Raw genomic sequence first — 21,145 nt, forward strand, 5'->3', positions numbered from 1 at the left:
AAGGGCCGCTAGATAAGGCTGGCGGGGTTGCCGGAGGAGACAGCGGTCCCAGCTTCCGCGCTCCAGCTCCTGAGGGGGCCGGGTAGCCCGGCTTCATGCTGGGTGACCTGGAGCAGCTGGTTTACTCTTCCCAAGCCTCTGGCGCCCCTGATGTAACCTGATTGGGCAGGCGAACCCGGCTGAGAGCAGTGTCCAGTGCTGATGCCATGTGGGCCCCGTCTGCACTGTAAAGGGGGGAGTTGGACATATGGGGTTGTTTTGTCGGTTTTTAGCGATACGGATACTGCGAGGCACTTAACTGTCATCACGATAAAAATTTCATAACCCTTTATAGCTTTCAGAACACTTCTGGAGACGTGAGCGTTTTTCGTTTGTTTGCTGTTGTTTTGGGTTTTGTTGTTTATTTGGTTGCGATAGCGTTCTGGAGTCCCTCGTGCTCGTGGAGGACGACAGCCCGCAGCTGCCGGGTCCGTGTGTGCGAGTACTGGGTGGAGGGCTCTCCCTTCCGAGAGCGTGTGGGTTTGTTATTCTGTCCTTACAAAGAGCAGAATGGCAGGTGTCATGTCCATTTGCCAGTTGAAGAAAGGGAGATGGCAGGGCGAGAAGTGCTGAGTGACAGGCTGAATGGGCTGGGGACTCTGGGTTTCTCACACTGCTTGTCTTCCCCTCCTCTGCGTGTGCCTCCGTGGACCTTTAGTGCGGGTCCTCTCGAGGGCCACCAGGAGGCTGGCATGGAGCCACCCTCTGGGACTCTTGTTTGGCGTCCCCTGGGGCTTTCCAGCCTCTCTGAGGACCATGAAGGTGTGTCAACATCTGTCTGCAGGGTTTTGAATCAGCTTCTGGTTTCTCAGAGGTGACTTAAAAAGTGAATTTGCAAAAGAGATTGTACGGGAATCTGCTTTGGATGTGTGCAGTGGGGACAGCCCCTTACCTAAAATAGCTCCACCCCCCGGCCTCCCCGCCCACCTGCCGTCCACCCGTCTCGCATCAATGGCTCAGTGCTCACTGGGTGCCAAGTCGTCCGCCGGGGCAGTGCGGGGTACTGAGAAGATCAGCGACATCTGTTGCCCATAGGGGTTTGACAGTCTGGCCGCCACCTGTGCTGTGTGCAGGAGACTTGATTTAGGCTTTCGTACTTGTTGGAAGCAGTGTGGGCCTGGGCCAGAGGTTGGAAGACCTGCCTCGTGGGCCCTGGCTCTGCATGCCAGCCCCAGTCGGTGCATTCTGAGCTCTCAGGCTTCCCACCTGCGGAGAGAGAGGCTGGACTCAGTGTGGAAGGGTGGTGGGGGCCTGGGCCTCCCAGTCCCACACCTGCGGGTTGGCATCTAGCTCTCCCGTAGGGCGGTGGTGGGATCTTAGACTTTGCCTGTGTAAGTCTCCGTTCCATCATCTGTAAAATGAAGGCAGACATCAACATGCCTGCCTTACAGTCTTGAGGGAGCATTAGATGAGATGATGGACGTAAAGCATATTAACGGAGTCTTGACACGTAAGTGCTAGAGAACATTAGCTTTTGTTCTGCCCTAATAGCTCCTTGTGCTTTAAAATGACAGTTTCTTTGAAAAAGGTCATATGTAAGTGACATTCAGACCTCCACGTTCACAGAAGAAGGGGAGGTCTTTGGCTATTGAGGTATTTCCTCCTACGGTTTCTCTCTCTCTCTCTCTCTCTCTCTTTTTACATTTGAGAAAGCTGAATTCCAGGGAATAGGTTTTCATAACTAAGAAATAAACCTCTAACAAGATCATTCAAGGAGGAATAGGTGGGGTTTCATTTCAGCCGCACGTGGCCCAGCACAGGTGGGTAGATTGAGGCAGATCTGATAATGTTCCTACCTCTGTCTAGAAGGAACAGGCCAGCGTCGGGTGGGAGCTTGTCTTGGGGTCAGAGCCCCGCTAATGACCTGCAGGTGTAGCTTTGCTTCATCCCAAGAGACCCCGCCTCAGTTTCTCCTTGCAGAGGTGACGCTCAAGGGTCATTAAACCGTCTTCGTTCAGCTCTGAAGGTGAAATGGTCACAGTATGGTGCTCTTGTCTTGGGCCGGTTAAAATGCCGCACGCCGTTCAAGGTCCCCTTGTACAAGTCACTTACAAATTGTGCCGAATGCCGCAAGCAGGTGATGTCATACCCTTTATTTTTCCCCCTTGATAAATGTTCGCAATGAGGATGAATTGAGACATCCTCGTGTATTGTTCTGAGTCCTCCCTCCCCCGTGCTCCCCCGTGCTCCCCCGGGCGCCTGTGACAGGTGAGAGGGAATGTGGGTCGTCTCTGTGCTGGTTTGTCAGCACAGCTCGCTCGCAGCACGGGGCTGTTTACAAAGAGCCCAGAGACCAGTCAACCCTTTTCACTTTCTTTAATCACTGGGTCCTGGAGCTACAGGACCTCTCACTTAATTAGCGTAACCACACTAGTCTGTGCTCCTGCCCCAGCTTGTCAGGAGTGCCTTACAAATATTAATTCTCTGAGCTCATCAGAAAACTGAAGGCGCAGATCAAAAGCATGGTTTCCTGCATGATCTGTCCTTGTTTTTTCTGTTCATCGGGAGCTGTCTCTATTAATTACCTTAAATGTGCAAGGTTGTAGAATGCAGTTTTTAGATTTGACCAAGATAGTAATTGGGCTGGGGACCTGAAGCACATTCAGCCCTGTGTCACCGGGAAGCCCCAAGTTCCCTGGCTCCAGCTTGGCAGGTGAAATGCACCTACCAGTGAGGAAATTGTGTGACCGAAACACCGAAACCTCCGTGGGGAGCACATCACTAGGAACGCCTGGAACTGTGGCATCTTTGGGCGATGGAGAGAGAACTGGCCCGAGTGTCTGGCACTGCCACGCGCCTGCTGTGCCCTGTGGGGCATCCTTTCCTGGACCTTGGAAATGGAGCGGTGATTCCTCAATTTTTTAAGATCATTGAGTCCTACTAAGGATCTGGCGGAAGGTCTGTAGGCCCGGTCCCTGGGGCAAAAGGGTTGCCCCAGGTTCTACCATGGTTCTACCCGTGCTAACTTGCTGCCACTGTAGGAGAAATCATAGCCAGCAGCTGCTCCCCGCCTTGAAGAGCTCACGTGGGGTCTTATGTGTCCAAAGTAATCAGGGCTTAGTTCCTCTGGGGCGGTCAGACCTGGGTTCAGGTGACCATTAATAATGACACAGTCCCAGGGGTTTGTAAGGGTTCCATGAGATGGTGCCTGTAAGCTGCTTCAGCATAACGTCTGTGTGGGTAGGACAAACGCTTTTGCCCTCTGCACGACAACTTCTTAATTTACATGCAGTAAAACGGGCCTTCTTTTAAAGGGGGTACAGTTTGCCGAGATCCACCTCTCCTCCCCGTCTGTGTAACCACCGCCACGGTCAAGGTTGAGACCAGTTCCATCTTGCTGTCCCTCTGTGGTCAGACCCTTCTCCCCCACCCCTGACTGCCAGCAACCATCAGTCTGTTTTCCATCTGTATAGTTTTGTTGTTGTTTTTTAAGATTTTACTTATTTATTGGACACAGAGAGCACAAACAGGGGGAGCAGTAGGCAGAGGGAGAGGAAGGAGCAGGCTTCCTGACGAGCAAGGCGCCTGACGTGGGGCTCAGTCCCAGGACCCCAGAATCATGACCCTAGCTGAAAGCAGCCTCCCAACTGACAGAGCCACCCAGGTGCCCCTGCCAGTCCTTTAGTTTTGCCTTTTCCAGAATGTTACGTGGTATGTAACTTTGGAGATCAGCTTCTTTTACTCAGTGTAGTGCCTTTGAGATTCATGAAGTTGTTTTCCTCAGTTTATTCCTTTTTATGGCTGAGTAGTATTCCATTGAATGCACATAGTCAGTGTTTATCTACTTAAAATTTGACCTTGATTAATTAGCTCTGTTTTTTGAAAATAGATAAAGATGACATTTGACCCACAAAAATCAAGCAACCCAATTAAAAAACTTGAGTAGACCTCTCCAAAGAAGACACACGAATGGCCAGTAAGCACTTGAAAAAGTACTCGACATCATCAGTCATGAGGGACCTGTAGATCAAAACCACAGATACCATCTCACACCCACTTTCAAAAGAAAAAAAAGCAAACAGGAAATAACAAGTGTTGGTGAGGATGTGTAGAAACTGGAGCCGTTGGGGTGGGCCGCCATCCTTCTACATGCACAGCTCCAGAGGCAGGCCTGTGACCCTGGCTCCGGACTCACTGAGACCCCTCCTACCCCAGGTCCAAGGCACCCTGGCACTCCAGCTTTCGTCCTCCATGGGGCATTGTGGCTGCAGAGATGACAGAGACCACACGGAGAGGGGAGGGCTCTGAGACGGCATGGAGGAGAGGTAGGGACCCAGTTACCAACAAGAACCTCGTGAACCCATCCCAGCTTCAGGACAGTCATTGAGGAAAGAAGTTGTCTGGCTCGTTCCATCCGTCGGAGTGGTTCTTCCTTACCCAGAATAGAGTTTATATTGGACATCTCTGTGCGCAGCTCCAGATCCTGTCAGGCTTACCTGTCGTCTAATCTGGCCATTGCTCCCCAGATCAGTTCTGCCTGGGGGCCAGCCAGCTGTGCACAGTGTTCCCTCGGCCCCTCTCCCGGGCTTCTCTTTACTGCTGCAGCCTGCGAGACCGTAGAAATCTGCCCAGCATGCACGACCCGGAAGTGCCAGGGACTTACAACTCTTTGAGGCAAACTTTGACCAGCGGAGATGAGCACCAGTGGACAGCTGCCTTCTCTTCCATCCTCTCAGATCAGAAGTCCAAAGACAGAGTACCTGCAACTTCTCAGAAGGTCTGTGAGATTAAGGAACAGATTTTTTTTTTTAAGTGGAGCCCAATGGGATGGAGGGACTTGAACTCACAACCCTGAGATCAAGACCTGAGCTGAGATCCAGAGTTGGATACTTAACCGACTGAGCCACCCAGGCGCCCCAGGAACAGATCTTTGATCATGCCTCCTTATGCTTCCCTGTGCCTCTTTCCTGCCCTGAGATCACACTCTTCCACGCTTCAGTAGTGTGTGCGTGTTAAAGAAAGAAAGATATTGGAACCATTGTGCGCTATTGGTGGGAATGTAAAACGGCACAGTTGCTATGGAAAACAGTATGGCAATTCCTCAAGAAATTAAAAATAGAATTACCATGTGATCCAACAGTCTACTTCTGAGTACGTAGCCAAAAGAAATAAAAGGATCTCAAAAAGACATCCGTACACCCAGCTTCACAGCAGCCAAAGGTGGAAGCAATGCAGGTGTCCCCTGATGGAGAAATAGATCCAGTGTGGTGTGTGCACCAGGCAATATTATCCAGCCTTAGAAAGGAAGGAAAGTCTGACACGTTTCGTCACAAATGAACCTTGAGGACATTATGGCCAGATGAAATATGCCAGTCACAAAAGGACAAATTCTGTAGGATTCCACTAGTACAAGATACCTAAGAGTAATCAAAATCATAGAAACAGGAGGAAGTGGAATGGTGGTTGCAGGGGCCGGGGGAAGGGAGAATGGGGAATTGCTGGTTAACAGTGTTTAAGTTCAGTTTTGTAAGACAAAAAGAATGATGTGGCTGGATAGCGGTGAGAGGGTGCAAGAGTGTGATCATACTCATTATCAGTGAGCCATGCGCTTAAAAATGGTTGAGAAGGGGGAGTGCCTGGGTGGCTCAGTCATTAAGCATCTGCCTTCAGCTCAGGTCCTGATCCCAGGGTAGGGTCCTGATTGGGATCGAGTCCCAAGTCCCGCATCGGGCTCCCTGCTTGGCAGGAAGCCTGCTTGTCCTCTTCCTCTGCCTGCTGCTCCCTGCTGTACGCTCACAGACACACACACACACACACACACTCTCTCTCTCTCTCTTTCTCTCCCTGTCTCCATTAAATAAATAAATTAAATCTTTTTTTTTTTTTTTAAAGATTTTATTTATTTGACAGACAGAGACCACAAGTAGGCAGAATAGGCAGAGAGAGAGGAGGACGCAGGCTCCCCGTTGAGCAGAGAGCCCAATGTGGGGCTCGGTCCCAAGATCCCAGGATCATGACCTGAGCTGAAGGCAGAGGCTTTAACCCACTGAGCCACCCAGGTGCCCCAATAAATTAAATTTAAAAAAAAAAAAGGTTAAGATGGTAAATTTCATGTTGTGTGTAATTTTGCCACAATTTATAAAAAATGACCATGGTTAACATATTTCTCGGTATTTATTTACATAATCATTTAATCTTAAATGTCTTTTAAAATTAAGACGTTAAAACCACTATGGTGTATGACAGCTGTGTTACGGGGGCACAGTGCTCATGGTAAAAATGACTTCTTGTTTCATTAATCGCATCTGCGCTGGGAGAAACTAGAAATAGTCTGTAAACTGGTGGGACGCCGTACTTCGGGCTGCCCTGAGCGCAGCGACTCCTGCAACTGGGCATGTCCCTTGAGGACACCTGTGTGATTAGGAGATGTTGGTTCCTATGGGGCAGGCGGCTTTTAAGCCGGGCTGGGTCCTGTACCCACCGAATGTGGGTCTCGTTGCCTTGTGCCTGCATCTCGCAGCTGTGCTGGGCTCCTTCAAGGACCCCACAGACAGTACTGTCCAATGCTGTCCGGGCAACCTCTTGTTCCCTCCCTGTGTCTGTCTGAGTAGACCGCGGCCGAGAGTGGCCGGCGGAAGCCCAGGGAGCCTGAACGTCCGCTGGGGCCCCAGAGCCTGGTGGGTGCTGTAGACCAGCACATGGCAAGTGCTCAGCGCGTGTCAGCCCTTAACGAAGACTCTCACTGCCCGTGGCTTCCATCCCAACCTGCCTGGTTACCACTGTCGCCATGTACTCTGGGCTGACGACACAGATGGCATCCACGCCAGCACGGTTTGGCAGGATTCCAGGCTCTTGGCCCCTTTCATGAGAGGGTAGCACTGACCTGACGGGAAGGGGAGGGTCATCTATGGAGAAGCAAGGTCAGGGCTTTCTTCAAGAATTTTCAGGCCAGGCAGACTCCATTTGGGAGCTGCCCCTTCAGTTGCTGCGACAGGGTCTCTGGTCCCGTGAGTATCAGTAACGTGTCTCTGTGAATCTGGGTTGATGGGCCGTTACTGTGTTGTTTGGATCCTGTGTAACCAACACGTGTAAGATACATTATTCATTTAATAACACTTCTGAGGGAAACGAAAACTCCCATCAGCAAGGTAGCATACGAAAGAGCACACCCTGGTTTCGGAAGTTAATTTGTGAAGAGGTACACATCTGAGATTCAGGGAAGTACAGTGGGAAGCATTAATTCATTCTTTCAGCTGGTTTCTTGAGCACCTACTGTCTGCCGCCCGTGGTGGTCGATGCCGGGGAATGGTGACAGTAAGCCAGGGCTCCGGGAATGGTGACAGTAAGCCAGGGCTCCTGCTCTGGCGGAGCTCCCTGCAACTGGTCCAGCCTCCGCCCTGCAGTCAGCACTTAGCCTTTGCTTGAAGAGGCAGACTCTGGAGCTAATAAATGTAGCTCTCTTCTCGGCCCACAGTTAGCTGTCTGGACACCGGAGGAAAATTACTTTAAGGATCGCTGTGCTCATGTGGACTGTGACAGATGGGGTGACGATCACGCACTCCGGCTTACACCTGCTGTCCTGGCACAGTTATTAATAGCGCCCTCCCTGTCGCTCCCCAAAGTGTCCTGGTTTGGATGGGAAAACACTGAGGGAGGCCTCATTTACAACTGCTGAGCTCCACATTTGTGTCGGAGAGGGTCTTGGTTTGCAGTGAGAGAACTATTTCAAAACTAGGGTCTGTTCCAACACAGGATCAAGCTCAGAGAAGCCACAGGAGGGTCAGCTGAATTTGGTTTGGGTCCCATTCTCCCTGTGGCATCTGCCACTTCATATGTTCCAGTCACTCAACTCATGGAAGCAACAAAATCTGGGACAATTTGGTTTAAAAAACAATAAACATGTACATACAACAATCAGAATGTGTTTTCCTTATGAAAATTAGGTTAACCAGATCTTAAATTCATATTCTTTGGAATGGCTAGAAGGGATATTAGTGTTTGTATCAGGCCTTACAGGGCAAGTTGAAAAATAATTATGTAGCAACACTAGTCTAGGTTGAGTTGGAAATTTTGTTTTTTGTGTTGTTATAGAAAGGGTATGGGGATTGAATTTTTACAAGAAGTTTCATTTTTATTCTAGTAATAGATTTGACATTTAAAGAAAATAGTTGGAAAGACCGGAGGCTTTGCGTTCATGGTAAATTGGTAACCTGCAGCCTGTGTGTTAGTAGACACTGATCACAGAATCCTCTGGGGCCAGGTGGTCCCTGCCTGAGGACCTAGGAGTCCCCAAAATGCTGCCCACCTTTCGTAGTGGGTCTCAGAGTTTAGCACCTGAAAGTGCTGGGCTCTGGCCCCCAGAGTCCGATTCGCTAAGTGTGGAGTTGGGCTGAGAGTTGGTATTCTAACCCGTTCCGCAGTGATAATGCTCGCCGGAAGGGTGGGCGAGCAGGGGACGGCCTCTGGGATCACTGCTTACGGCCACGTATGGAGAAGACAGAAGGGGTCTCAGGAATTTGGTCTAAATGTCCTGAAAATAGGAGGGGAGTGAGGAGGTCAGAGAGAACCTCTGGGCATTGATGCCAGGAGCTGCACTATGCATGCATTTAGCCATCTTTTTTTTTTTTTTTAAAGATTTTATTTATTTATTTGACAGACAGAGATCACAGAGCAGCAGGCAGAGAGAGGAGGGAGCAGGCTCCCTGCTCAGCAGAGAACCTGATGCGGGACTCTATCCCAGGACCCTGGGATCATGACCTGAGCCGAAGGCAGAGGCTTTAACCCACTGAGCCACCCAGGCGCCCCGCGTTTAACCATCTTGATGGCTCTGCTGGGAGGCAGTAGTGGCCTCCTGATACAGACGAGCAGCTGAGGCCCAGAAAGGTCTGTGGGGCTTGCCTGGTTGGCATGTGGGAGGCTAGCCTGAAGCCGCTGCTCAGTAACAAACCCTTACAAAACAAGTAAGTGTCAAAGGCATCAGAGAGTGAAGACGGTTCGAGTGAACAGCAAGAGAAGGACCAGGATGACACCAACTTCTACTTGGCAGTCCGTGCTTTTGTCCTCTGTATGAGGAGCTAATTCGCTCTGACCAGATGGTGAGAAGATCGGCCGTGATGAAGAAACTCTTCGATGAATCTCACGCTAAGTGGATATTGTGCCTCGGAATATTTGCTAATTAATTAAGTTGATATATTAGTCATCATTAGCAAGACGCTTTAAAACTACACATCTGGAACTTGAAGACCAAATCTAAAAATTTAAATGATGTTTGGAGTCACCCAGCATTCAGTTTAGGACTGGAACCCAGGGCGGTAGATATATCCAAGCGGCTCCTGACGGTCTCACTGCGCGCGCGTCCTGGTGACGTGAAGACACGCCCGTCTCAGCCCTCCTTTCCTGGCGCCTCTCTTCCAAAGTCAGTGTGGAATGTTCTAGGGCTGAGTCCTCTGATTCCTTTCTCAGCAGTCTTAGGCCCATGTCTTTAAATGCTATCTAAATGCTGGTCATTTTCCAAAATGCCTATTTCCAGCCCCAAACTCTCCCCTGAGTTTACCGCCCACTTACCGTCCTCGCGGGTGTCTCACAAGCTCCGAGCTCCCGCTTCTCCACTTCACCCCCTGCCTCACTGGCTCCTCCTGGGGTGCCCGGGACAGTAAATAAGGCCCTTTTTGACCGAGTTGTTCAGGCTCAACCATCTTGGAGTCGTCCCTGACTCCACCCCCAGCCCGCACCCAGGGCATCTGGAAGTCCTCTCGGCTGGCTTTCGATGTACCTGCCTCCTCTCTGCGGCTCACTCCGGGCCACTACTGTCTCCCCTGGACCGCTGAGGCCCCTCCTCACTGGCTTCTTGGTTCCCGCTCCTGCCTCACAACTGTCCAGTCCTTATCAGCTGCCGGGGCGTTCGTTAGATCAAATCAAGCATGTTCGCAGTTGTTGAATGACTGCCTCTCGCATGGGGAGGTCAGCCGTGGTCCTTACCAGGGCCGGTGGCACCCTGTCCTCTGGCCCCTGAGCAGGCTTTGAGCTTTCCTTCAAGTGATCCTGGAATATACCAAGTATGCTCCTGCCTCGGGGCCTTTGCACTAGCGGTTCTCGGCCCCGGGTAGTGCGGCGTGCCTCCCGAGAACCCTTGGTCGGCAGCCGTGTCCAAACGTGGCGTCTGTCATTGCAGGCTGTGGGCCTTGGAGAGTGGCTCACCCCTCCTCCTAACATCCGTTTTCTCATTGGAGAAGTGGAGCCAGTGTTTGGGTCATGGTGCGTTCCCGCCGGGAAGCACTTAGACCCTAAGTGCCGAGGAACCCTGGGCTTTTCTTGTGTGTGTGTCTGTGCCCCGACTCCTTCTGGCTCTTGTTTGCCTGTCACTCACAGGGGCCTGTCCTACCCCCAGGGGCTGAGGTCCCTCTCCTGTCACTGTCTCCTCAGCCCATCCTTTTCTTTCCTTTCTTCTAATGTGTCGCATGTGTTTGCTGCCTTTTGGTGATCTTTTCCCTCATTGGGAGGTGAGCTCCTGTTTCTCCAGAGCCCAGAGGGCGCCTGGCATATAGCTGAAGCTCACTGGTGTTTGTTGAATGAGTGGTTAAAGGCACATGTTGGGTGTGGGCTCAGCCGCTTACTGGAGAGGGGTGTGCTTCTGGAAGAGCTCAGAAACCCTGGCCAGGGTTGACTGCCCTGTGCCCACCCAGCTCAGGGTAGAGGCTGGAGCGAGTCAGCTGCTTAGTCAGGGGGTGACTCTGTCTCTGAAAGTCAGGAGCTGTTGAGGGCCGGAGGGAGGGCCGGGAGCCTTTCCGGGGTGAGGGCTTTGCCTCTTCTGCCACTGTCGTGGTCCAAGCAAAGCAGAGTCTGTGGGAGCCCGGTATAGTTGCCCATCGAGAGTCTGTTGCTTAGCTGGAGAGGAAGGAGGTGAGGGACCGTGCTGGCAAGCAGGAGTGGGTTTGGGTGTGGAATTGAGTCCTTGGCCAAAGTGAAAGCCCCAGAGTGGGGAATGTCAAAGGTGGGAAAGGTCATTTAGGGGCCAGACTCCACAAGGCCTCGAATGCCAGTCCACGCACTTGAGAATTCTGGGACGCATCAAAAGTTTCAGAAGTGTTCTCCATACGTAGTTAGACTTTTCCCAAGTATTCCGTTTAACATGAAATAAGTGGCAGAGAGGAAAATTACTATTGTTCACTTAAAAAAATAGTTTGTCTCAATTCCCAGCAGAATTATAGAATTAGGGGTGTGGGCTTTTTGCCTTTCATGTCCTGTGGGCTAGATTTTATCCCCGGCCCAGTCCTGACTTTGAAGAACAACAAAAGAACAGCTTCTTGAGAAGGCCGGGTGCTGGTTGAGCAGTCAGGGGTCTGCCGTGATGGCCCTTCCTGTGGTTACCCAGCGGGCCCCGCTGAGCTCCTCAGAACCCACGCGGCTGTCTCATGAGGATGCCTTGGAACCAGAGGTTCTGACCCCTTGCATTTTGCAGGTTAGGTTAGACCTGAAGAAAGGGGGGAGCAGCCGACTTTACAGTTCGTTTCTGTGGAGTGTCTCTGCCAGGCCTGCTGGGGCAGAAACAAAGCCGCCTTGTTTTGGATACAGTATCAATATTCAGTGAGGGTTGATACTTGGTCGTTGTTGACACACCGCTGCCAGAAATAAGACCGTGGCTCGATGTGGAAAAGCACCAGACTGGGAGTCTGTGATTTGGTTCTTTGCCTGTCTGTGGAAACCTTGGGGAAGTGTCTCCCTGTGTGGATCTCAGTTTCTTCATTTTGGAATGAGGGTTGGACTGACTTTGTGCTTCTTAACCTTTGGAAGTCTTTTTGTTTTTGAGAGACAGAACAAGAGCATGATGAGGGTTGGGGCGGGAGGAAGAGAGATCCAAGTGGACTCCCTGCTGAGCACAGAGCCCAAAGCATCATGACCTGAGCCCAAACCAAGAGTCTCACGCTTAACTGACTCTACCACCCAGACGCCCCTTAACCTTTGGGACTCGTTGAGACTTTGATGAAATCTGTGGACTGTTCTTCTCCCAAACTGAACACTCATGGTTTGGCCAACACTTTAGGAACACCCTGAAGCTCATGAGATGACCTATAAGACCCTGCCCCAGCTGACCCCCACTTCTGCCTCCCCACGTCCACGTATAGTAGGGCCTTTGCAGATGCCGCTGTACCCAAAACACTCTTCACGCCTTTGCTTGGGCATGTCCTGCTGATCCTCTGAGTCTCACCCTTCCCTGACCTCCCAGATTAGATTAGGTTACCCGGCTAGACGTGTTTCCCTTACCCTGAACTTCTCAGCACTGATCACAGTGGTAACTAAGTGGGCCCTAGCACGTATATCTGGCTCTCCCTAAGTTTGGTGCTGGTAATCACTGGGTGAGTCCCCGAGGTCCCTCCGGCCGTGACATTCTGTGACTGATCTGTGACTATGTGAGTGTGTCAGAAGAAAATACCAATCTGTGCTTCCCATGACACACGGCACAAGATGTGCCTGTGCCGTGGATGGTTTCCTCTGGGGCTGGGTGGGGAAGGCACTTAAAAGCGGAGCCGAGAGGGCTCAGAAGCCTGGCTCCCAGACTTTGTGCCTTACTGCTCTGGTGGGCCTGACCTTAGGTTGGTCATTCCCCTTTGTTTATGTCCTAGACTGAGCTGGAACTCCCACTTGGAACCTTCCCACAGTGCTCGGCGCTTCCGCATATTGTTGTATTTTTCTCCAGAGAGGAAGTGACCAACACAGACTTTCCTCCTCACAAAGTCCATGCACAAAGCCTTGCATCAGCTGGTGGGCACCTGCCTCTGCCTCCTTGCCGCTTGGGGGAGGTGACTGTCCCTTGCTTTTCCCATGATTTCCCTCAAGAAGTGATCAGTGCCCTGCGGACTCCCTGACTCGGGTCCCTTCTGAACCAGTATGTCATGTTCGGAGGGGAGTCTCATTCAGAACTTTGGTTGTCACAGTATTACCTCCCTGGATTAGGCCACTTTCCACAGTCGAAATGTGATTCTGCTGGTACAGATGTGTTGTTGTTGTTTTTTTTAAAGATTTTATTTATTTATTTGACAGAGATCACAAGTAGGCAGAGAGGCAGGTAGAGAGAGAAGGAGGAAGTAGGCTCCCTGCTGAGCAGAGAGCCCGATGCGGTACTCGATCCCAGGACCCCGAGATCATGACCTGAGCCGAAGGCAGCGGCTTAACCCACTGAGCCACCCAGGTGCCCTGGTACAGATGTTGTAAATGAAACTTTATTTGCACTAAAGGAATGAGTTGTTTGCTAGAATATTGCAGCAGATCTTACCCTGATAAGGAAAAAAAAATCCCTTCTGAGGGTAAGTAGTTCTGTTTCAACATATCTAGGGCTGGATGTTTACAGATAATAAAATAATAAAACCAGCAAGAGTAGCTATTCTTTAAGAATGTCTGCTGTGTGCCGGGCACTTCTTCAATACCCTGTTTAACCTTTAACCTGCCCTCTGAAGCTGGCAGCGTAATTGTACACGTTACATAAGTGAATAAAATGAAGTCCAGAGAGGTTAAGTTCTTGTCCCAAAGTTGCCCAGCTGGGAAGTGCCTACCGAGATTCAGATCAGGCCAGCTTCCCTCCAGGGCCAGCACCTTTCCCCTGCTCTCCCACCTTCTCCTGTCACGAGGAAATGGGTGGTGGCTTTCCCAGCCAGGGATAAACATGGAGCTAGAGCCAGCTGTCTCACCAGCTGGGTGGCCTTGATTCCCTCCCGCCCCATGGGTGGAATAGGGGAGGAGTTTGGGGGGCCTTGTCCTTCTGTGAGTGATCTGGGCTTGTGGTAGTGATACTTCAAGGAGGAACTGCTAACATGTGGCCAAGTAGGGTCTGCAGCATCCTTGAAGCACTCGTGCGAGTCATGACGTGTCAAATTGGCCATGCTGTGAGCATCCTACTTCGGATGGCATTTCATTGTCGATTCTTGTCATCTGGTAGAGTCCCAGGTTGCCTCCCTAATATATGGACTGGAGATGGTCCCCTACCACATTCCTAACTGTGCTTTCATGAGAAAGTGCAACTCAAATTAGAAACAGTTGATTGACCATTGAACCTTACAAATGACCTAGAAATTTACTTGAGAGAACACCGTTGAGGTAAGGACCCTGTGATTTAGCTGCTTCTCAAGGAGTCATGGCCTCCCAAAAGGATTCAAATGTAAACTTTCTGGAGGTAGGTAAAGATAAGTGGACTAGCCTGTTCTTCAGAACTCCTCACTAAATCTTGGGAAATGTTTCTCACGGCACACCCCGAGCTGGTCCGTTTCTAGCTTTCAGCTCTCTGACCACCTGATTCCCCACTCCTCCCCCAAGGAAAGGCAGCACTGAAAGTGTTTGGAAATGCAGTTCACTCTTAGGCGGCCGCTGTGCAGATGAGTAACAGTGTCAGAGGAAGGCAGAGGAAGAGCTTCCTAATATAGACGGTCGGACGGATGGACGGGGACGGAGACCCACCCGTAGGGCGATAACAAGCCTTTTCTTCTGGCTTCCTCTCGGGAGTGAAGGGAGTTTGGAAGGCAGGAGGCAAGGGCCTCTGTGAGCAGAATTCAGGTTTTTCTTGGAGGGGTTTGCCAGGGCTTGCTGCTGCTTGGTGATTGGGATGTGGGAGAGAGGAAGCCCCTTTCAGCCGGTGCCTCAGTCCTTACTCTGTTCAGCGAAGACACCTAGGCTCAGAAGGGGCCTTTGAGCTCCTGACTTTAGAATGGGCAATGCTGCTGAGAAACAGAAGCCCCGGAAACGAAGCCGTCTGTGCCCCTGGAAGCAAGGTAAGCAGGCCCTGGGCTTCATCTCCAGAAAGAAGGGGCCAGCATTGGGATATTTTGGCTCAGAACCAAAGCTGAAAGTGCTTGGGAAACACCTTCCATGCCAGAAAGCTCTGCAGGTCATCATAGTTTAAAGAAAATGAACAGACAGCTCTCCCAAGGAATGAAATGATTCATATCTCAATGTGATAGCATAGCTTGGCTGAGAATGAAGTGTGGCTGGAGGCTTGTGTTCAGTGCAGCATGTATCTGTTGGTTGAAAATTTTAAACTTTAAAAATATCCCAGGGGCTCCTGGGTGGCTCAGTGGGTTAAGCATTTGCCTTTGGCTCAGGTCATGGTCTCAGGGTCCTGGGATTGAGCCCTGCATCGGGCTCTCTGCTCAGCGGGGAGCCTCCTTCCCCGCCCCCCGCCTGCCTCTCTGCCTACTTGTGATCTCTCTCACTGTCAAATAAATAAATAAATAAAATCTTTAAAAAAAAAAAAAAGAAAAGAGAGAGAGAGAAAGAAAAAATATCCCAAATAAAAATTTTGATATCCAGGAGTTTGAATCTTTTTTAACAGTTCGGTGAGAGGATGTTATTAATAGCTTTTAAATATATAGTGTCTTTCTTCCAAAGAATTCAGAGTCCCTTCTGTAAGAGGTCTCATGGTTACCCATCCTGGATGCCCCTGCTGCTGGCCAGCCTCCACCGACACCCGCTCTGTGTCTCGGCGGGGCTGTTAGTGTCAGCTCTGGGGAGGAGGACGCCAGTGGGACCCTGGGCACTGCCACGGCGCCCTTGAAACTGGGGGCCCGTCTAACCGTGTCCCAGGGCAGTTTGGTCTTCCCACGCACCTGGCTGCCTTTTTCACGGTCATTAACCCCTCAGACCAGCTGTTGGCCTTGCGGACTTCAGGTCTTGGCTCTTTTACCTCCCGTTGCCACATTTAAAAGTAGAGCTCGCTGTCGACGGGCCGCCAGCCGGTTTGATCGCAGCCGCACACACGAGTGGGTGTTTACGCGGAAAATACAGCCGGGAAGAGAACATAAGCAAATGTTAACCGTCGTTGTCTTTGCGGTCCAGTTACGGGTCATTTATTTTTCTTTTTGAAAGGGAAAAGTCGGTAGGCTGCTAATCCCATGCCAGGTTCCTGTGCCTGTGACTTTCCATCATTCGTTCTTTGTGTCCCATGTTACTGTGAAACCGAACTCCCTAGCAGTCTTTGATTGGATCCTGGTTTGGACAAAACAGTGATAAAGACATTTGGGGACCGTTCAGGAAATTTGATATGAACTGGGTAGTAGGTGATAATCTGGGGACTGTTGCTAATTTTATTATGTGCGATAATGGTGATGAGTCATGCAGGAGAATGTCCTTCTTTGGATAGTCATGCTAAAGTGTTTAGGGGTGAAGGGTTATACTGTCTGTAATTTTACTCCAAAATGGTTCAGGTGAATGAGTGCATACCTACACACAGAGAAGCAAAATAGGATAAGTTTAACAAGTAATAGATATATGAGGTTTATTATACTTTCTTTAATGTAATTTTACTGAAGGGGGGACCATTAGAAAAAGTGGTTGCTGGCTGCATCATTCTACCATCTCCTTCAGAAGAGTGGATCTTAGCAGACATGGTTACTTACCGCGGTGGGTCAGGATCCAGCACTCTAATTCAGTGCCCCATGGCTGGTATCTCTTGCCACCAATAAGCAAATCATCGTGAAACTCTGGCAACTCAGAAGCACCACTTATTATAACAGGCATTTAATGTATTTATTTTCAGGTAGTCTCTGGTTTTCCTTAGAAAAATGTATAAGAGCTAAATCTTCTTGAAATTTCCATTGGAAGCAGCTGAGTTTACAAACAAAACTAGAGCCGGGGTCTGTGTTTTATTCTGCAGTTTGTGCCTGTGTGTTCACTAGTTCCAGCGAGAGGAGCTGTGGGAGCACGGTGAGTGGTAGCCGGCCCTGCAGCAGGGTCCGCAGTGAGTTGGGGTAAAAGAAGGAGCAGCTCCCTGCCCTGATTTCTATGTCCACATGGATCCCTCCGACCAGGAGTGCGTCTTGGCCAGTGTCGTGTCAGGGTTGGTTGGTTGGTTTGTGCAGGGTTAGACCCTGGGAGAGCAGTTGGTCTCCCCGATCCAGGGTCCCGTGGAGCCCTGCTGGGGACCCACAGTCGCAAGGCTGTGAGGCAGTCCTCCATATTATCTGTTTGTCTCTGTCTTTAAGGGTTGTTGATGTTTCGGAAATAGGATTTTAGAGCAGTATTTAGGAGTCAGATTGAGTGCATCCCAGACACCACGGTGACCTGATCTGAGCACATTTTCCATCGTCCACATGCCAGCATGACTGAAATCTCAGTGTGTGACTGATGACTCCAGGCTCCAGGGCAGAACAACATGGTGTCAGGGGCTGCTTTGGGGGCAAGTGAACGGGAAACACATCTTTGTGTGCATTTGATGCAAAGAGCTTAGGCTGCCCCTGACTTCTCCCTCCTGTCTGTTGCTCTGTAGTGGGCAGGGGCTCCTGAGAATATAGACTTTAATCAGAGCCAGATATTTGTAATGAGGAAGGGCAACCCCAGAATACATTCCGAAAGCAAGAAATCGTTATTTCCCCTCTAGGTCATTTACATTTCTGTTTCTAGGTTGTGTGCTTGGGAAGTTGAAAAATTTAAGTGACAGAATACTAGTTCAAGAAACATAAATCTTACCACCTCTGCTAGCTGTCTCCCTCAAGAGCATTTTATACCTGGTAGAGAAATGTCTCTGTAATGACTTTATTAATTTTTTGTTTTTAAAGATTTTATTTATTTATTTGACAGAGTGACAACGAGAGAGTGAACACAAGCAGGGGGAGTGACAGAGGGAGAAGCAGGCTTCCTGCTGAGCAGGGATCCTGAAGTGGGGCTCGGCTCCACGGGATCATGACCTGAGCTGAAGGCAGACGCTTAACATCTGAGCCACCCAGGCGCCCCTGTAATGACTTCAAACAGCGTGCAGTGTGCTCCCTTTGAGGGGACTGGCATTGTGCTCTCTCTTGCTCTTACTTTTCTCATTGCTCTTGGAACCCAGAACATAAGGAGAAAACAGTGCTGCTCTTTTTGGTTTTACAATAGCAGGTGCTTGCAGCGGTTGATAAAGGTGTGAGTCATCTGTAATACCATAGGGCGCTCTAGCAGGCCCCCATACCGGAAAAAAAGAAGAAGAAGAAGAAGAAGAAGAAAGAAAAGGATGGAAGGTAGTCGAAGGCAGGGGCTTCCAGCGTGATCCTGGAACTTCCAGCCAGAGTTCTGCCCCACGCTTGCCGTCCGACCTTGAACATTTTGGATTTTGTAATCCCATTCCCAAACTGTGCCCACCTCCCACGGCTTCTCCAAATGACTGTGTTTTTCTGTGTGATTTCCTTATAGCCCTCACCACAGGCATTTTTTGTTGATCTATTTATATGCTCCTACTTCTGTCTTTCACCCCAGCACAGGGCCTGTTGCTTGTTACCTGGGGCCTTCCGTGAGTGCGCTCGGTGACAAAACTCTGTGCTCCCAGGCTGGCTGTGCTACCACGGGTATAAATGAGGTACGAACGGCAGAGCCTGGCTCTGGTGCATCTTAGGTGCTCACTAACTGCTAGCTACCCATGCTGGCTGGTGTGTGGTGGTTACGTGCACCTGGAAATGTCCTTTCTTCATCCTCTGCTCCAAGGGGAGACATTGGTGTAGAAAATAGGTACATCTTCCTCTGTTCCACAGCAGTTCTGAATTTACAAAGAGTAAATCTATTAATGATTATTCACATTTGGAAAAGATTGCTTCACAAAAGCACTTAAATCATAGTGAACATTTAGATGCTGATTCATTGACCCAGACACCTGGTGAAACCTTCCATTTAGAGCAAACTTGAACTCTGAAGACACCTATAATCCTGTCCTCTCAGAGGTCATTCGTTTGTTCTTTTAGAGAATTCATTTGAAGGGTTGCTTACAATGGCTATTTTGGCTCTTGGGAGTATAACACAGGCAGAAGTTTCCTGGGGAATTAAAAATTGCAGGAGTAATTGCAAATCGAATTATCTCCCCCAGAAATCCCAGCAGCTTGGGGCCACACCAGCCTGGTAAACGAGATGTTGATGATTTCCATGTTTGTACACAGTTGGGCTTGAGCGCATGAAATTAACTCCCTCCTGGAAGAGCTGATGGGGGCTGCCTGGGGAGAAGGAGATTGGCTCGCTGGGGTGGGGAGGGGAGGAGGGAGTCCGGGATTCACATGAATTCCTCCCATTCCCTGGTCCCCCTCTGCTGAAGGGGCAAAGACAGCATTGTTTGGATTCCAGTCGGCAGTGGTGTTGAGACTTGCCACTGCAGAGTCAGGTGGTGAGCAAGCACCCAGGGCCTGCCTGTGCGCCCAGGCAGTTAACACTGATGGCTTTTCTGGCCAAAGCTGAACCTGGCCCACCTCCCACCATCCATTTTCTGGTCTTTATTCCATGGCTTTGGGGCTCCAGGGGTGTCTGGTGTCAGCCTCTCAGCCAGTACACCAGAAAGCACAAGGGCTGGGTGCTGCCCTCGGGCCACCCAGCTCAGTGCCTTTTAGCTGAGCCAGGTGAGCCACGTGACTGCCGCGTTTCCAAACCCGTCTCCTGGTCTCTGTGGGGGATTAATAAGAACTGCTTTGAAGGGCTGTTGAGAGAATTAGATGAGATAATACAGCCTTTAGCAGACAGCAAGCACTTAATGATAGTAATTCTTGTTATTATACATCCACGAATGTGGATCATGGGCCTGGCTCTGTTCCAGCCCCAACTCGCCATGTGAGTTTGCCTGATTCTGCCTGTTTCCGTCTCTCAGTGTAAGAGACCACATGTAGCTGATTGCAGGGGTGCTCGTGAGGTCTGTGAGTCAGTGACCATCTGCACTGGCCAGTGCTGTTCCTGCTGCAGCCACTCTGGGGGTTCAGCGTCTGGAGAAGGCGTCAGTCATACTGAACACCAGGGACATGGGGGGATTTTTTTTTTTTAAGATTTTATTTATTTATTTGACAGACAGAGATCACAAGTAGGCAGAGACGCAGGCAGAGAGAGAGAGGAGGAAGCAGGCTCCCCGCCGAGCAGAGAGCCAGATGTGGGGCTCGATCCCAGGACTCCGAGACCATGACCCGAGCTGAAGGCAGAGGCTTTAACCCACTGAGCCACCCAGGTGCCCCGACATGGGGGGATTTTTATGGCGTGGAAGTTCTTTGAAAATGATTATTGCAGGGCCCACCATCATTGAATTGTTCCTACTTTAACTAGGGTATTGAACTAATCAGGACCGTCCATTTTCCTGTTCCGCGTGTTGTAGTATTGCCGTCGTGATTAGGAGCCCGGATGCCGGGGTTGAATCTTTGCTTCTCCACTTGCTGGTTGGCTCATCTTGGGTGGGTGAGTTCGTTAACTTCCAGGCCTCAGTTTTCTCGTAAGTACCGGTAAAGTGCTTAGACAGCTCCTGGCCCATAGTAAGTGTCCCTTAAGTATTGATGACTGGTATTATTTTTAGGTTAAATACAGAAGAATCCCATTTCCTTTTAATTGAAAAGATGGTACTTTATTAAAGATTGGGGAAAATGGATAGACGCAAAGAAGAAAATGCATGTTGAGCGTCTAAATCTAAAGGGCCCAAAACGTAGTGAGGAAGTCGAGTTCGCCGCTACTGTTGATCTTCTCCAGGGCTGCACATGGTGCGTGTCTTTCAGAGTTGGGATCATGTGCAAGTTGTTTTTTTAATTTCATGCTTCTGTGTGGTCTTCATAGCTACTGTGGTGACTGTAACATTTCCATTATGTCCATATTCCATAACTTACTAAACCATTCACCTGCCACTGACTATTGAAATTATTTCCCCTTTTCACTATTATTATAGGTGAGGCAACAATTAGTAGCTTCATTCATATATTTTGTGATTACATTGCATGACTTCCTTAGGAAAGACCCTAGTGTAACATTCCTAAGCCAGGAAAGTAGGGATAGCTTTAAGTCCCCAAGGGACGTATCTGTATTTTCATGAGTGATCAGGTTATCTGTTAGCCACAAGCACATCAGCATTGAATATTATCATTTTGAAATTGTTAATCTTGTAAAACTTACATTTACTAATGTCGTTTTGATGAGTTATCTAATGGCATGAGACTCAGAGAGGGGCATGGGCAGTTCAAAACTCAGTATCAGTGTTAAGAATCTGGTTTTGATTTAAAATTCTGTTTTTCTCATAGTCCTTTGCATGGGATTTGGCTCAACCTCATTCAGGTGCTGAGTTTCACAGAAGAGAAGCATGAGATTTTATTTAAGAACAGGCATCTACCATCACAACTTTTTTTCTTCTGCCTCCCAGGGAGCAGTGAGTATTAAATAATACCCATATGAAAGGTACAGAGTGAGGCCTCAAGAGTTGTTCGCATTGTTG

At 49.8% G+C, this 21,145-nt stretch overlaps 1 protein-coding gene across 9 annotated transcripts in view; it reads left to right on the top strand.

Annotated features, from left to right (window-relative positions):
* RAPGEF1 (Rap guanine nucleotide exchange factor 1) overlaps positions 1-21,145 on the top strand; it is a 135,059-nt gene that overhangs the window by 8,518 nt on the left and 105,396 nt on the right. For 3 of the 9 annotated variants that reach the window (XM_044264631.1, XM_044264632.1, XM_044264638.1), the window contains exon 1: positions 14,374-14,735. The exons of 3 other annotated variants lie outside the window; for them this stretch is intronic. In XM_044264631.1, the coding sequence (XP_044120566.1) occupies positions 14,672-14,735 (64 nt within the window). In that variant the 5' untranslated portion in view covers positions 14,374-14,671. Of the gene's footprint in view, positions 1-14,373; positions 14,736-21,145 lie in introns of those variants that run through there. 3 more of the 9 variants (XM_044264635.1, XM_044264636.1, XM_044264639.1) reach the window with 2 other exon arrangements.

This window comes from Neovison vison, chromosome 9, assembly GCF_020171115.1.
Source record: "Neovison vison isolate M4711 chromosome 9, ASM_NN_V1, whole genome shotgun sequence".
NCBI classification, from domain to species: Eukaryota; Metazoa; Chordata; class Mammalia; order Carnivora; family Mustelidae; genus Neogale; species Neogale vison.